Here is a 16,612-nt window from a genome sequence, read left to right on the forward strand (position 1 = left end):
TTTTTATCCATATGCCAGCCTGTATGGCTTGGTTTTTATCCATATGCCAGGCTGTATGGCTTGGTATTTATCCATATGCCAGCCTGTATGGCTTGGTTTTTATCCATATGCCAGGCTGTATGGCTTGGTTTTTATCCATATGCCAGGCTGTATGGCTTGGTATTTATCCATATGCCAGGCTGTATGGCTTGGTATTTATCCATATGCCAGCCTGTATGGCTGTTTTGTCCTGCAATTATCCCATGTGGACCACCATCCCAAGACGGACTCACCTAAAACCAAAACAGAGACAGAGAACAGTTCATATTTTGTCATTTTTGTATTTTTGTCTCATTTTCACAAAACATGTACAAGGAAGGAAAAACCTGAGGTATTTTGCGTCAAGCAGCCTAAGGTATCAGGATTTTATTTAAAAAATGTACCTAAATTCATCAATATTCTTAGATACCTTGCTATTTACACAACATAACAACAATAATAATAATAATACATCAATACCAACAATTATAGCAATTGGGACAGCCTGCATCTTCTCTTAACATGTTTTTAAATAATTATAACGACATCTTTTAAAAATTAAGAGACTAGAAGGAAAGCCTCAGAAAACTGAACACAGGAAATCCAGGTCTGACCTTACAGCAGCACAAAGGTATAGGTCAAAGGTCACAATAGAGAAAAGCTAACCAAAGGAAAAGAAAAAAACACATATACGTACATCATAAATAAATAGACAATCTCGCACCAGCAGAGCAATAGCATTCATTTATTCACTTCTGAATCACGTTCTAGTTTCATCCCTTCCGTTTTGTTTTGTTTTTATCAAACCTTTGGAAAATAAGAGAGTGAGAGCGATAGACTGATAGAGATAGTGAGGGAGTGACATGCATTGTGCTGATGTGCAAGCAATTGTGTACCCTGCACCAGGCTTGGCTCACTGAAAGATCCCCTGAGAACAAACGAAAGGTGGTGGTATATCTTTGTATGTGACTATAAGTGTCTGTGTGTGTATGTGTGGAGGGGATTTGTTTCAGCTATGGGCTTCTCTCATATCCCAACACAGTTCAGTTCTGTGTGTGTGTGGGTGGGTGTATTTGGAAACTAGCCAACAGAGTGAGTTTAGCAGTGGATGTCTCTAACATTGTCAACTGTGTGGATCTACTTGCATATACCGGTAGTTGTTGTCATGAGCCCTGGAGAAATCAACAGTCCTTCCTACAATAATTCTGCTTTTTAGTACTGGGTTGAATAAAGTTCTTCATTCTCACTCACACACATTAACCATCTCCCAGGAGATGCACTAACTGTAGGAACCCACAATCACAAGAAATAACATCTTAATTACACTCAACTGAAGAGTCATCTCGGTGAACATAAGATGTTGAAAATACCTATTTTCAACGTATTTTCAACCACAAATACATATTTAACATATTTTCAACCAAAAATATGTATTTTCAACATCTTTTCAATGTAAATTCAACGTTTTCATGCTCATAGGGACTGTTCTTCACAATACCACACATCCGGTGATGTCACCAGAGGTAAGAGCAGGGGTGGGCAAACATTTTGGCTCGAAGGCCACATCAGGATTTAGAAATTCAACTGAGGGTAGCACAGAAGATTTGGGAACCGATTTGTTTGTCAAAATCAATTTCGGGGCCAGAAAAAGGGCAGTTATTTGAAAATATACAGGTCTATTATAATTTCTACAAACATTTTATCTAGTTTTAGACATTCAAGTGTGGCCTAGAGTAGTTTTTAAACCCCAAATAATAATTTGCCCCCCATTGTGTTAGTTGTTTATACTGAAACCTCCCATGGGCTGGATTGAATGAGCTGTAGTTTTCCCACCCCTGGGTTAGAGTATGTTGGTACCCTCTTAGGAAGTGGATGGGATACTCGTTTTTGAAGAGGAACAGAAAAGTGCATTTCAACGTCAGATGAAACCCAAAATACATCGCTCTTCCTCCAAACAAGGAACAGCACATATTGCTTGCTTGTAGTTTTGTGTGCATGAGTGTGTGTGTGCATGAGTTTGTGTGTGCATGAGTGTGTGGTTGTATGTGTTTCATAAATACCATACAACAAAAACTGAGATTAACGAAGGAAAAGAAAAAAGTCCACAAAACATTCTATTATTTCTCATTACCAGAATGAACAGATCAAATAAATTACAACCAGAACTGAGATTTTTTGTTTTTGATTAAAAGTCCATTAAAATCGCTATATATATATTCATATAGTATATATAGTATTTGTCTGTCTGTCGCCAGCCACCCTGGAGCATGCTCTGAGAGGCTGGGGTGGGGTATACTTGGGGGGTGTGGAGTGAGACATGCGAGTACTGAACTCCACTACAGGGAGGGCGTAACTTAGACCTGACTCCTCTCCTCCCCACCGCCCCAACAGTCACGTCACACTGTTAAACACGGGAAACAAGGAAGCAGACGAGTATTGCGGGAAAATACAATGCCAGTCTTTATCAGTCACTATGAGTCCTCTTAAACTGCAAAGTCTTTGTAAACCATGATGGGCTGACACGCCAACATGGAGGATTCGTCATTGTTTTGATGCAGTACCACCGGTATAGACTCTTAGGAGAGTCTGAATAGTCTCTCTCTGCATTGTGCTGTGGTGCGTTTCTGGGGTACAGAGCTCTTTCTAAGTCTTTGTAATGAAGGGAGGGGCAGACTGAGCCATGCTGGGGGTTGTGGTTCTCTGGGGCTGAAGTCTTTGAAATGAAGGGAGGGGCAGACTGAGGCATGCTGGGGATTGAAGTCTTTGGGAGGAAAGCACTTAGCTATGTCTCAAATGACACCCAATAACGAAAATAGCACTATACCTTTGGTGACTTTTGGCCAAAAGTAGTGCACTATATGGGTGTTGTTTGAGATTTGCCCCTGGATCTGTTTTTCTTTAACTGACACCATACAGAGGAAATAGTTCACAGTTCATAGTTCAGTGTCAGTGCCCCATAGCTCTCCGTCTTTCCCCGTAGTTGTTCTCTTCAGAGCTTTGGTTGGTAGTACTGTAAATGTAACCTAGGAAATCGACAGCCTGCTGAACCCCATGTCTAGTCCAGGAACACTAACTAGATAAGGGACTCCCGGAATCTCTCTGATGTTTCTGTCTTCTCAGAGTTTGAGTCTTTAACACGGTCTGTTTGGGGAGGGTAAATTTCCCCCCTCTGTCCTCCCTCCTCCTTCAGGTCCGTTTCCCCTCCTCCCTGCGTGGGCCAGTTGTGGTCAGGAGTGCGGTTAGTCAGGACACCTCGATGATCTCCATGCTGCCAGAGAAGCTGGACTGCTTCCCCATCTTCTCCAGCTCCTCCCGGGAACGTGTCTCGGAGATGCCCTCCTCAAACTCCATCTGACAGCTGCGCCGCTTGAACTGCTTCTCGGTGCTGTTGGAGGCCGTCCCGTTGGCGACGCTCGTTGAGGAATCCCTCTGTAATGGCGCTGATGACGACGATGCCCTTTTGTCCCGCTGCACTTTCTCCCGTAGCCGCACCCCCTCGCTACAACCGAACGCCACATATGCAGAGCTGCTTCCGAATCGCACTTCCACCCCTCCTCCTACATCTCCTCCTAGTTCCACCCCTCCTCCTAGTTCCACCCCTCCTCCTACGTCTCCTCCTAGTTCCATCCCTCCTTCCCCAACCTCTTCAGCCCCGAAGTACCAGGGGGCGTCGGCAGTGGGGGTGACAGGTGTGACTGGGGTGGTGGCCTGTACTGTGTCTCTGTGTTTGGTCCACATGGTTCCGGACTCTTTGGGGGGCAGAGAGAGAAGCATGGAGCCCTTCAGGCTCTCATCCAGGCTGGGGCTCTTGTGAACGGGCAGGGAGCGTCCCAGAGTCAGACTCAGGGACTGGGGGTGTACCGGGGAACTGGTTGTGGATCCAGATCCAGAGCCGTGCTTGGCTTTCCTCCTGGGCCTGGACGATGATGGACCTCCAGAACTGGGACCCCCAACGTCGAGACCTCCGATGCTGCCGCCGCACCCCGGGGAAGGGAAAGGTGACTCGGCCGAGCTGGGGCTGTCTGGGACAGGGGAGAACTGAGGGCAGACACCGTTGACAGGGGGGCTGTCCAGCTTACATAGCTTGGGCACGTCTTCGGAGTGTGTGGGCGCTGCCAGGCGCAGGCAGTGGGGGCTGCTGGGGGAGTAGACAGACTTGATGTCCAGGGAGAAGGATCGCTTCAGCCGGTTAGTGTCCAGGATGCGCTCGGCCGACAGGTGGAGGCCGTTGAAGCCCTGCTGGAGAGAAGTCGGCGAGGGGAGCTTCGGTTCTGGTGGGGTCTGGGGCTCTATTGATGAAGTGTCATGGTGACCGTTGACTTCTGACCCTGAGCTGAACCCGTTGACCTCTGAGCCCTGGGATTGACCTTTGCCCTCTGAGGTCTTGTCGTCTGACAGCGCCTGGAGGAGCCGCAGCCCCTTCTCAAACTCCAGCAGCTGGCCCAGGAAGTTAAAGTTGGGCGATATTGAAGGCCGTCGGTCCTTCACAAACCTGGTCAAGAGGAAATAAGAGGGCAAAATGTTAGTTCCAGTTAGAGTTGGGGCTCCAGATGCAAAGTAAAGCAAAACAAATACTTTGTAAAGTTCTTCTAAGCTACTTCCTGTGTAAACCTAATATTCATCGGTGGGTTGCGTGTATTTAAGAAGCAGGTTACCCCCGAATGAACTGGTGTGAACTAACTGCCACACAAAAGATGATCCTAGGATCTCCAGACAACACAACTAGTTCCTACTGTACACTAGTTCCTCTGACAACCAGAAGAATGTCATTTCTCAAGACTGGGGGGTACAGATGAGCGTATAGCATTTCTTGAAACACTGAGTCCACTTTTTAAAGATGCTGCAACTTAAGCTCAGCTGGTGGGGAGCGTCGGGTAGAGAGTGTACCTGTAGGCATCATCCGATGACAGGCCCATTGTCTTCATGATGTATGCGATGGCGATGGTTGCCGAGCGTGAGATTCCAGCCAGGCAGTGCACAATGACTCTGCAGTTTGACACCTTGGCTTTGTCTGTGGGAGGGGGGAACAAACACGTGTGAACACACACGGCTGTACACAAAACCCAGGAACAGGATTAGCTAGAACAGAGAGTCTTCTGGGAGAATGAAACACCCATCGAATTTGAGTTAGTTAGAATAGAAAGTCTCCCGGGAGAATAGACGGGTTCGCTGACAACGTCACGAAAATGATGCACACGCTTCAATGGGGCAAAAGGCAGTGTGTTGTGCTTCTGGATGGCCAGACAGCTGGCAACAATGACAAGAAACTGGCATGTGGTGAAACGTAAGTGTCTCGTTTCAGCTCGTTTGATCGTGTTCTTGATACCATGTCTTAATTTGAGCTGTTATGACTGACTGACACGTCTATGCTAATATGGCTCAAATTTGCTAGCTGGCAAGCTAACCAACAACTGTGTATTTGAGAGACAAGTGCTCATTGTGCAACTATTTATGTTTTCAACAAATATTGGAGACTAAATATAGTTTACATGTTAGCAGCAATCTAAGCCAAACCCGTCTGTTTGAACCATAGTTCTGCACGCATCGGCTTTGTTGCTAAACAACCAACCCGTCTACGGAACACCCATAGAAAACAAACCACCTCTTCAGCACAGGGGCTCGTCGTCATCACGATTAACCTCGCTTTGGGAGTGTACCACTTGTGAAAACAAGGAGGGTGATACATTACAATATTGTGATATACTGAATATGAGGCCTGTTTCACTATGTTGTATGACATTCTTTTATTTTATTTCATCTTTAATTAACTAGGCAAGTCAGTTAAGAACAAATTCTTATTTACAATGACGGCCTACCCTGGCCAAACCCTAACCCGGACGACGCTGGGCCAATTGTGCGCCACCCCACAGGACTCCTAATCGGTTGTGATACAGCCTGGAATCAAACCAGGGTTTTTAGTGATGCCTCTAGCACTGAGATGCAGTGTCTTAGACCGCTGAGCCACTCAGGAGCCCCAATACACAGACATACATACACCGCTCCTGCTCAGGTTACTACTACTAGTGCATATTCTGCATATACGTGCATAATCATGGTCCTCTGTAGCTCAGTTGGTAGGTCATGGCGCTTGCACCGCCAGAAAGTGGGTTTGATTCCTGGGACCACCTATACATTTAAGCATGACTGTAAGTCGTTTTGGATAAAAGCCACTTCTAAATGGTATATATTATATTCTCTGCACATGCAAAGACACACAATCATGACTTACCGATGAATTCATTGGTTTTCTCCAACCAGGGCAGTAGCTTCTCACAGTAGTTGTCATTGACAGGGATCCGCATGAAGTGGCTCTCGCTGATGAAGTCAGGCTTGGGACAGGTGTTACTGGCATTCAGCACGTACGTGATTCCATTCTGAACCATCAGGTCCTACAGACAGACAGAGAGAGACACATGCAGACAGGGGACTGTTAGAAAAGGCAATAACAGAGAGCAACAACAACAAAGCTAATGCTTTATTGTACTTCCTTTCCTCTCACATTCCCTCTACTTCCCCTTGACTGCTACGGGCTCACCTTGTTGAGGACGTCTTTCTGTGATCCCAGGTAGAGGTGCGGTAGGATGCGTGTGGGTCCTATGTTAGCTACAGGTAGGCAGGGTTGGGATATGCTCATAGGCAGAGCTGGCTTGCTCTCACAAAGCCCGGGGAAACAGGAGGAGAATGCAGCAAAGCCCCCTAAAGGAGAAAAAGAGAGAGACAGAGAAATAAATACAATTTCCGAAATCAGCAAACGTTTGGGAGCTACTGCTCATGCACATACAGAACTCACAACTCCAACACAGAAACCTGCTTGACGTTACATTTTCCCTGTTGTCAAGTGAAAGTCTACACACCCCTTGCACAGTTGTAACATTTTCCTGCCTGGATTAAAATTATATTATTTTTCCTACTGATCTGCATAACTTGCTCCACATTTTTTAAGTGAAAGAAAAAGTATTATCATGTTTTATTATTATATATTTTTTTATTACTCTCCCTGACTGTGCACTGAATCCCCTTACATTACAGACTTGTGTTTCAACAACATGGCTGAACCAGTTCAAACTGTGTACATGCATAACAGTTGGAGCTCGATTGTGGGTTAGGGTTTCTGCTCCCGGCTCAGTAGGAAATTGTTCTCTGCTGCACTCTGGGAGATAGTTTGGCTGCTGGGCGGTGAGGAATGTGTGTGGCTGGCCCTTTAAGTGCAGACGGCTCCACTTTGGTCTGTGTGTGTGTTAAAGACTGTGTGTGTGTGTGTGTGTGGCTCTGTTTCCTTCATGAGCTCATGTCCTGTAGCAGAGCATTGCGTCAGGGCTGGGGAATGAGAGAGGCCACAGGTGCAGGGCCAGCACAGAGGCCCAGTAACATCCCCCTGACAACCGTGCAGTACACACACACTACCACCTGGGGCGGCAGGTAGCCTAGTGGTTAGCGTGTTGGGCCAGTAGCCAAAAGGTTGCTAGATCAAATCCCTGAGCTGACAAGATAAAAATCTGTCGTTCTGCTCCTGAGCAAGGCAGCTAACTGACTTGCCTAGTTAAATACAGGTTACATGTTTTAAATAAAACACAGATGCGCAGCACACACACAACTGTGCAGTACATACACTAACCATAGACATTCATACAGCAGCACACAAATATATAATACACATTTGCTCACACTCCCTTTCAAAATCTGACTAAAACACACACTTACTCTGCATTACCACGGTTGTTTAACTTCTGGCTGGATGGGAGGAGAAGGGGAGAGCGAATGACCTCGCCAGGCGAGGGAAGGAGTGAGTGAGGGAGGGAAGAAGGAGTGCTTCAAGGAAACCCTGAGCCCCAGCAGAAGGATTAGAACCTAATCTTGGTTCAGTCCTGCCTGACCCTTTCTGGGCTACTGCCAAACACACACACACACACCCAAAGACATGACATCCCCCTGCTAAACTAGCACACACAGGACATGACATGACATAGCCTAAAAGTGTAACACACACCAGGCTACAACACAACACCCTTTAACTCCACACACACAAAGCTGTAAGTAAGCACTTTGATAGTAATATATAACTGGCCTTGTAACCTCAGGTTCTAGTAATATATAACTGGCTCTGTAACCTCAGTTTCTAGTAATATATAACTGGCTCTGTAACCTCAGTTTCTAGTAATATATAACTGGCCCTGTAACCTCAGTTTCTAGTAATATATAACTGGCCTTGTAACCTCCGTTTCTAGTAATATATAACTGGCCTTGTAACCTCAGTTTCTAGTAATATATAACTGGCCTTGTAACCTCAGTTTCTAGTAATATATAACTGGCCTTGTAACCTCAGTTTCTAGTAATATATAACTGGCCTTGTAACCTCAGTTTCTAGTAATATATAACTGGCTCTGTAACCTCAGTTTCTAGTAATATATAACTGGCCCTGTAACCTCAGTTTCTAGTAATATATAACTGGCCTTGTAACCTCAGTTTCTAGTAATATATAACTGGCCCTGTAACCTCAGTTTCTAGTAATATATAACTGGCCCTGTAACCTCAGTTTCTAGTAATATATAACTGGCTCTGTAACCTCAGTTTCTAGTAATATATAACTGGCCCTGTAACCTCAGTTTCTAGTAATATATAACTGGCCCTGTAACCTCAGTTTCTAGTAATATATAACTGGCTCTGTAACCTCAGTTTCTAGTAATATATAACTGGCCCTGTAACCTCAGCTTAACCTACGGGTCTGAACGCAGAGCAATATCTGCTGGGCTGAATATGGGTCGTGGTGGAGTCAGCGAGAGCAGAGTGTATTCTGACCCACACACAGATAGACAGAAAGGCAGACAGACAGACGGCTATATCTGGTGCCTGTCCCTTTAAGACCAGAGAGCAGAGGATCAGAGAGGAAAGGAGGAGAGGAGGAGAGAGGAGAAGAGAAGAGAGGATAGAGGAGAGGAGGGCCTGCCCGTATCCAGCTATTAATGGCAACCGGCAGAAAGATGACATCACCTCTCCACATGCAGCAGACAGGCAGAGAAAGATAAATAAATAAATAAATGAAGAAAGAAAGTGAGTGAGTGAGTGAAAGAGAAAGACAGAAAGAGTGGCTCTTGTTATTACTAAGGGAGTCCCTCTTTCCTCAATTAGCACACTTTGTTTCAGCAGGAGTCTATGATATATTCCTCATTCTAAACCCTTCCTCCATATGTAAAGGTCTTTATTCACACACTACAACGCTACATAAACAGGAAAAAAACACATCACTTAAGTTACATGTCCCTTTTCATTACAGGAGAGTTGTTGAGAGGACAGGGTCAGCATGGGATATTCTGAGAACCTCCCTTCCTCTCCTCAGGTACAGAGAGCAGAAATGAGGAGTCACGATTGTGTGCCTGCATGGGTCTATTGAGGCCTATAGCGTTTCAGTAACATTGGGTCAACACCCATCATCACACACACCACTGGGATGTCCAAACGTTTACAGTGGTCCTGTGCTGTGTTCTTAGTCACCACTGATAACACACAATCTCCCCGTCACCGTCGCTGGTAACCTGGCCTTCAGAGTTAATGTTGCTATGGCAACAAACATGGGATGATGTGGTTGACTGTTGTTTCTATTGTCCCCGGGGTGCTGTCACTATGGAAAAATCCACCAAGGGCACGCACATATATTGTGCCCTCATACACACACACACGCACGCATAGACACTCACACTCAGAAAGTACCCAGAGAGACATGCACTCACATCCCCCAAAAGCACCGGATGACACATCTCTCCATTTCAATCCAAACACACACATCACTGAAAATACCCTGTCACATACTGAGGCCCAGCTGTCTGATGAGATGACATCAGAAAGTCAACTGTCTGTAAGCGCTGAGATCACTTTTAGTCTTATGACCAAACACAGTCAGACACCAGGTCTGCGTCCCAAAATGGCACCCTATTCACTATGTAGTGCACTACTATTGATCAGGGCCCATCGGGTTCTGGTCAAAAGTAGTGCACTACATAGGGAATAGGGTGCCATTTGGGATGCAACCAACACAAAAAAAAATGATGGGCTAAAAACAGACAGTGGACAGAGCACGTTGGGTTATTTTGACCCAGCCAGTTAGGTTGCGTGAATAACCCAACATGTTGGGTTGTTGGGATTAACCAAACATAGGTTAATTTAACCATCAATTGGGTATTTTTTACTTTCATGCTATGTTGACCTAGCAGCTGGGTCTTTTTTAGTGTAATCCTTAGGTTCTTTTTAGGAGGCGTGGCTTATTAAGGACTTGGCTTTCAGCTAGATGTTATTGGCCAACCATGAGAATAAATGTCCTATATATATATATATATATATATATATATATATATATATATATATATATATATATATATATATATATATATATATATATATATACACACACATTCTTCAGATTTACTTTTGTGTTATTGATTCTTGTCTTTTTGAAACCAGGCTGTTGGAGGAGAGAGCCCAGGTGTGGCAGGGGCACTCTGGGTCTTTGCTTTTCCTTATGTCTTTACTTTTGTTAGTATGTTTAGTTCTTGTTAACTTGTGGTAGCTTTCTCAGTTTTTGGCTCTAGTTGCTTATGGTTGTGTAGGGTGGCCCGGTATAGCAAATTGTTTGTTAACTTTTAGCTGGGGTGGCTTTTTGGCTGGCTAGCTTGCTAATTAGCTTTCTGGCTAGTCTAGCCTGCTAGCAGTTGGCTAACTTGCCCCTCAGCTTGTGTTAGCTTACTGTTCTCTCTCTTTGCGTCAACCTTTCTTCCTGTTCTCCTTTTTGTCTAGCCAGCTTTAGCTTTCTTGTCAAGGTATCTAAGTGTTGGCAGCTGTTAGTTGTGTTGTTTGTTAGTTTTCTAGCCTGCTAGCTTGCTAATTGCTGTCTAACTTAACCGTTGGGTTGCTCACCTACTAGCCTTCTCTGTTCTTAGCTCTCCTGTATCCTCACTATAGTTAATTGTTTGTCAGCTATTATCTATTTTAGATTTAGCGTGCTGGCCGGCTAGTTTTGCTGGTTTGCTTTAGTTTAGTTTGTTAGCTTTGTTGATAGCTTTGTTGATAGCTTGCAAGATGGCGAACCTCGGCCTGCTAGCCTCCTCATCCTGCTAGCCATAGCCTACTAGCCTTTTAGCCTAGTATAGCCTAACCCCTTTTCAGCTCGTTGTACCTTCTAAGACATTTGGTTATTCATAGTGGGCCTGCATCATGTCAGACCCCAAGCCAGGCATGAGGAAGCACCACAGTGTGCGGTTTCTCTTGAAACTTAAAGATGGGAAACCACTGGATTTGTTCAGATTGGACTTCTCCAGAAAGTTCTTGCAAAATACCCTTAAATTCAATCCAGGTGTTATAAACTGCATTCTTGGGTTGCCTTTAGCAAATAGGTTCGATGTGAGTTTCCAGGCAGCAGCTCTGTTGAAAGAGTTCTAGACCAGGTATGAAAACAAAAAAGCTAAGTTTGATCTGTTCACTGTGGAGAAATTGTCGGAGGAGGCCACTACTAAGGTGGTGGTCATCAGAATGTTCAAAGAAACAGTGAGTGGGGAAAACACATGCTTTTGGCTGAATAGAAATTGTAAAGTGACAGGTGCACCTAAAAAAGTAAGAGATGCTGAAGCCATCTGGAATTGCAGCTGGCGAATTCCAATCCAACAAAGAGCAGATCTATAAGGGTTTGGGGGCTTACACCTGCCCTCTGTAACGGTGTTGGGAGAGAACCAGGGCTTCCTACAACTTATTTAGGAAGTGTGGTTAGCGAGTGGTGTGCAGGGGACTGGGCCATTCCTTGGACTGCTGGAACCGCAGAAAGTTTAATCTCTGTGATGAGGCTTTTCTCTACAGAGATTGCCACTAAGTGTACTCAAAAGGCACCCAAGGGTGGCTCTGGTGTAGTGAGAACTGAGCAGGGGTTGGTCATTATTGTTGATGCGGTGGAAGTTGCAGGTGAGGAAATGGAGGCAGGAATTACAGAAGTTGGTGTGCTGGGAGGGCAGGTTGGGAGGTTGGTTCCTCTGAGACTAGACCAAGAGTCTTCCTCTCAAGCTCCCCTAACACAGTTTCCTTTTTAAACAACATCACTTTCCCTGAAAACACCCCAAACCTACTGTCTCTTCAGACCATTCTTGTGGCCTCCACCCATGCACATCCCCGAATCACAAAAGGTTGATTGAGGTTCAGAAAAGTGGAGAGGAGGTGATAGAAGTGACAGGTGGCACGCTTGGTGACTGGGCTCCACGTTGTTGATGGGGTATGAGAATGGGCGTTTGATCCTACTCCAGGCAAAGAAGCTGATGGAGGGACAGATCTTGGCACCACCTGGTGGTAGGAGCAGTGCGTTGCGGCTTGCTCATGGACTGGGCTCCAGGCTGTGTTGTTGGGGTATGGAAAGGGGCATCGCAGGCAGCCAGAGGGGACAAATGCAGCGTTGTCTTGAGGTCACACACTCAAATGGCACAATCCATTTTTTACTTTAAAAACCAGAGTATCGGTGTTCAAATGGGATCTTGTTAAACCTCTGTGTAGGGTTGGGCACAAATGGTTACATAGCGCCAACATCTTGCAAAGTTTGGTCTGTACTGCTTGGCCAAGCCGGTGCATAGGTATATCCTGGATAACCACCCAGGAGCCTCTCTCGACCAGTGGCTGTCGTGTGTCCGGCACTACAGTCAGAGACCACTGCCACTAGAGACAAATGCAAGGAAGCCCCCCCCCTCAGTATCCTGTGCCTGCCAGCAGGGGAGGTCTTGCCAAGAACATTGCTGCTGTACAGGGGGAGCCAGAGACCCTTTTCAACGCGGGACTCCACCAAGCTCTGGCTCACCCCCTCCAAACGACATGGAAGCCCTGCAGACCTCCACAGACTTGCTGGTTTGGATGCATGTGCCGACATTTGTTGACACTGCTTATTTAGAATGTAATGTGAAAATGTAAATTAGTTTGTTAAAGAGTCTATATACATTTTTTTTAATGCAATTATTTATATACCTTATTGTCTAGTAGGGTATATGACTTAATATATCCCCACAATGGAATTTACTTGGGTTTTTAGGGAACTCATACATTTCCATAAGCGTCATTGAAGCTACAGAATTTAATGTTCAACCTTAACATGTGATAACTATGCAACAGAACAGATGAACAGGAATGACATTTATTCTCAAGGTTGGCTATAACTATCTGAATGCCACGCCCCTACTAAACTACAACTCGTCTTCTGATCTCACAGATCTCACAGCACCGATAGATGGATTATCTGACAACATCACCAAAACGATGCACATGCTTCCATGGGGCAGAAGTCAGTGTGTTGTTGTGATTCTGGATGGCCAGATTGCTGGCAAGAATAACAAGAAGCTGCCATGTGGGGAATCGTAGGTGGCTTGTTTCAGCTCCTTTCATCTTGTTCTTGATATCATGTCTTGTTTTGAATGATTTCATGTTAATGTTAATATGGCTCAAATTTGCTAGCTAGCAAACCAATAATTGTAACAATGTCTAAAGCACTGCATCTCAGTGCTTGAGGCGTCACTACAGACCCTGACAACCGGCGTGATTGGGAGTCCCATAGGGCGGCGCACAATTGGCCCAGCGTCGTCCGGGTTTGGCCGCTGTAGGCCGTCATTGTAAATAAGAATTTGTTCTTAACTGACTTGCCTAGTTAAATAAAGGTTAAATATATATATATTTTTTAAACAATGTATTTGAGAGGCAACAAGTCCTCATTGTGGAAATGTATTTATGTTTTCAATAAACACTGGAGACTAAATATAGCTTACATATTGTCAATAATCGAAGCCAACCCCGTCTGTTATGCCACCTAGTTGTGCACGCGTTGGTTTTCTTGCTAAACAACCAACCTGTCTATAACCCAGCACCCAGCAACAATAACCCAGCAGTTTTTCAAGAAAACAACCCAACTAAGTGACCCAACGCCTGCAATTAGGTCAAGCAAGTGCAGCTCAAACTGAAAAAAGCCTGTCGTTTGAAGCTCCTGCTCCTTTTAGTTTCAAAACAACTGTTCTTGGACCAGTTGCCCGTTCCCCACAGTCTCACCTTCACCATTATGAACTGAATAGCCAAACTGACCCTGGTTGTTGAGTAGCCATCCACCTTTCAGTCTATGCATGGTAAACAACTCACTGGAAAGAGGGCGTCACAATGGGCCCACCAGCCAGCACAGACTTCCTATTCCCCCCCACATCCCATCTCCACTGTCCCAACACTCCGCAGCTTATATAATGTGTTTTGTTCTCTCCTCTCTCGGAGCGGCCGGGCCCTCCCTCGTTTACCGAATGGTCTCTCTCTCCCCTTTTTATCTTTCCTTCTCTCCCTCCACAGGGCACTCAATGGGGAGAAGTAGGGTAATGTACACAAATCAATACAATCTAAAAATGCGCCACATATGAATGAATTTCATAGAGAAACACGTTTACAAGAAGTGTATATCAACATATATCAATGTATTGTAGAAAGAAATGGAAAGCTTGTGCAAGTTCATGAGGACAAATGATCCCTGCTCGACACAGAAACACATGGATTGTTTGTTGCCATAATTTGGAAAGCAGAAATGCTTTTTCACCAACACAAATCACCTCCTCCATTACTACAAACACTGTCTTCTGGTGAATTTATCCTTTATTTAACTAGGCAAGTCAGTTAAGAACAAATTCTGATTTACAATGACGGGCTACCAGGGAACAATGGGTTAACTGCCTTGTTCAGGGGCAGAACGACAGATTTTTACCTTGTCAGCTTGGGGATTTGATCCAGCAACCTTGCGGTTACTGGCCCAAAGCTCTAACCAGAATTGGTGAGTTATGATACAAGGTCTGTTTGTATAGCCTGAAATCACTGAGATATTGACTGAACAGAGAGAGAGAGAGAGAGAGCCTGTCTGTAACATTACGCTGTTGGTCCTATTGACTGGCCCTCAATACTAGACCCCTCTCTGTGTGTTTGTGTGTGTGTGTGTGTGTGTGTGTGTGTGTGTGTGTGTGTGTGCATGGGTGTGTGAGGCTTTCAGCTGCATTATGCCTTAATGGAGGGGAACACACACATGCACACACACACACGCACACTCTCCCTCTCTTCTCCATCCCGGGGGCATTGATTTGCCTGAATGACTGCCCTCCATCCATCCCTCTCTTCTATCGTTCATATGGGAGAGACATGACACCATCCTCTGTGCCCCTCCAGCTGTCCCCTGTGCTCTGTAGGGGACATTAGCATTTCAATGTGTCTCCCCCACCGCTATGACATCATTGCACACATGCCCCACTCCACTCTGCTCCACAAAGAGTCTGCTACAGCAGCAGGGGGCCTGAGGGTAGCCACTAGATCAGCATGTTACAAAGAACACCACAATTGCAATATAGAGGATTGAAGGGCAACCAGTATCTGTTTGTGCCTATGTTTATGTGACGGTAGATTTAGCATGTGGCTAACAAAGATCTATACGTCAGTACGGTAGCGTTAGCATGTGGCTAACATATTTTTTTTGTTGAGTTTTATTTCAGTATACATGGCAGCTAAAAAACTGAATTGTATGTACATCAATATATTTAAGAAAAAGTCAATGTCAATACATGTGTTAGCTAATCTAGATCCATATGTTATGGTAGCATTATAATTTAACTATGTGTGTTTGAGTGTAAGTAGTGAGGCTGGTCTGCAGCAGCTAGGCAGCTAACCTGAGGGCAACACAATCTAAAAAGAACCATTAACAACACCTCTATTCTCAACAGGTAACGACAAACGTGTGATTTTTGTCTCTCTCTGGGCTAATCTGCCCATCTGCCTTGAAGCTGTGGTGTGAACACATGCATACGAGCACGCAATGTGCAGTGTGAACAGGACCAGGTGTTGGGCTAACTGCACTGAACCAGCTCACTGCACTGAAACACATGCATACTATACTCTGATGCAGTATACACACTCTACAGTACATCTATACACACAGCAAATTGGCCAGTGTTACCTAGTGTTGATTTTTAGGATTGTTTTTAATATCTATGTTTTTGCATGTTCATTGATTGACTGATTAATCTTATTCTATATAAAGATAAATAACATACATTTTTCTAAACTAATCCAATCAGTTAGTTAGATGTATTGCACCCATTACTGAAATGGTTTTGACAGTCATTCTGAAAGCAGGTTGCCTGTGAATATACATTCCAACTGTTGGATATTCTAACTGTGACTGGATTCCAAAAGGAACTACACATCACTTTGCAAGCCAGCAAAATGTGACTTGCAGGCCTGATGTGGCCTGTAAACCAGGAGGTTCTTAACATCCCTGTGTTACGGTAAAACTTGGCCATAAAAGTGAGGCCTTATGATATATGTAATGTATTGTCATAAAAGTTTAATTTTAACGGTAACATTCATCTACAGGAGCAAAAATGAACAATTAAAACAACCATGTCTCTGTCACTAACAAATACAGTCATGGAAAGTAACTCGGTTTACACGAAAAGGAAAGGCACAGTGGGGAATGATATTGAGGCGTGGCTTAGAGTGGGCGTGACTTTCAACACATTATTTTTATCTACCCGTGAGCGGAAGTGTTGTACCAGTTTAAGTGGTCCATGATTAT

General features: G+C 44.7%; 1 protein-coding gene across 2 annotated transcripts in view; it reads right to left on the reverse strand.

The window, feature by feature from the left end:
* Positions 1–304: 304 nt before the first annotated feature.
* The window catches only part of LOC120052369 (dual specificity protein phosphatase 8-like), a 91,016-nt gene continuing 74,708 nt past the window's right edge, over positions 305–16,612 (reverse strand). For both annotated transcript variants that reach the window (XM_038999229.1, XM_038999230.1), the window contains 4 exons: positions 6,554–6,714; positions 6,248–6,407; positions 4,906–5,029; positions 305–4,510 (listed from right to left, as the gene is read on the reverse strand). In XM_038999229.1, coding sequence (XP_038855157.1) covers positions 3,262–4,510; positions 4,906–5,029; positions 6,248–6,407; positions 6,554–6,714 — 1,694 coding nt within the window. In that variant the 3' untranslated portion in view covers positions 305–3,261. The remainder of the gene's footprint in view (positions 4,511–4,905; positions 5,030–6,247; positions 6,408–6,553; positions 6,715–16,612) is intronic.

This window comes from Salvelinus namaycush, chromosome 8 (genome assembly GCF_016432855.1).
Source record: "Salvelinus namaycush isolate Seneca chromosome 8, SaNama_1.0, whole genome shotgun sequence".
Classification (NCBI taxonomy): domain Eukaryota; kingdom Metazoa; phylum Chordata; class Actinopteri; order Salmoniformes; family Salmonidae; genus Salvelinus; species Salvelinus namaycush.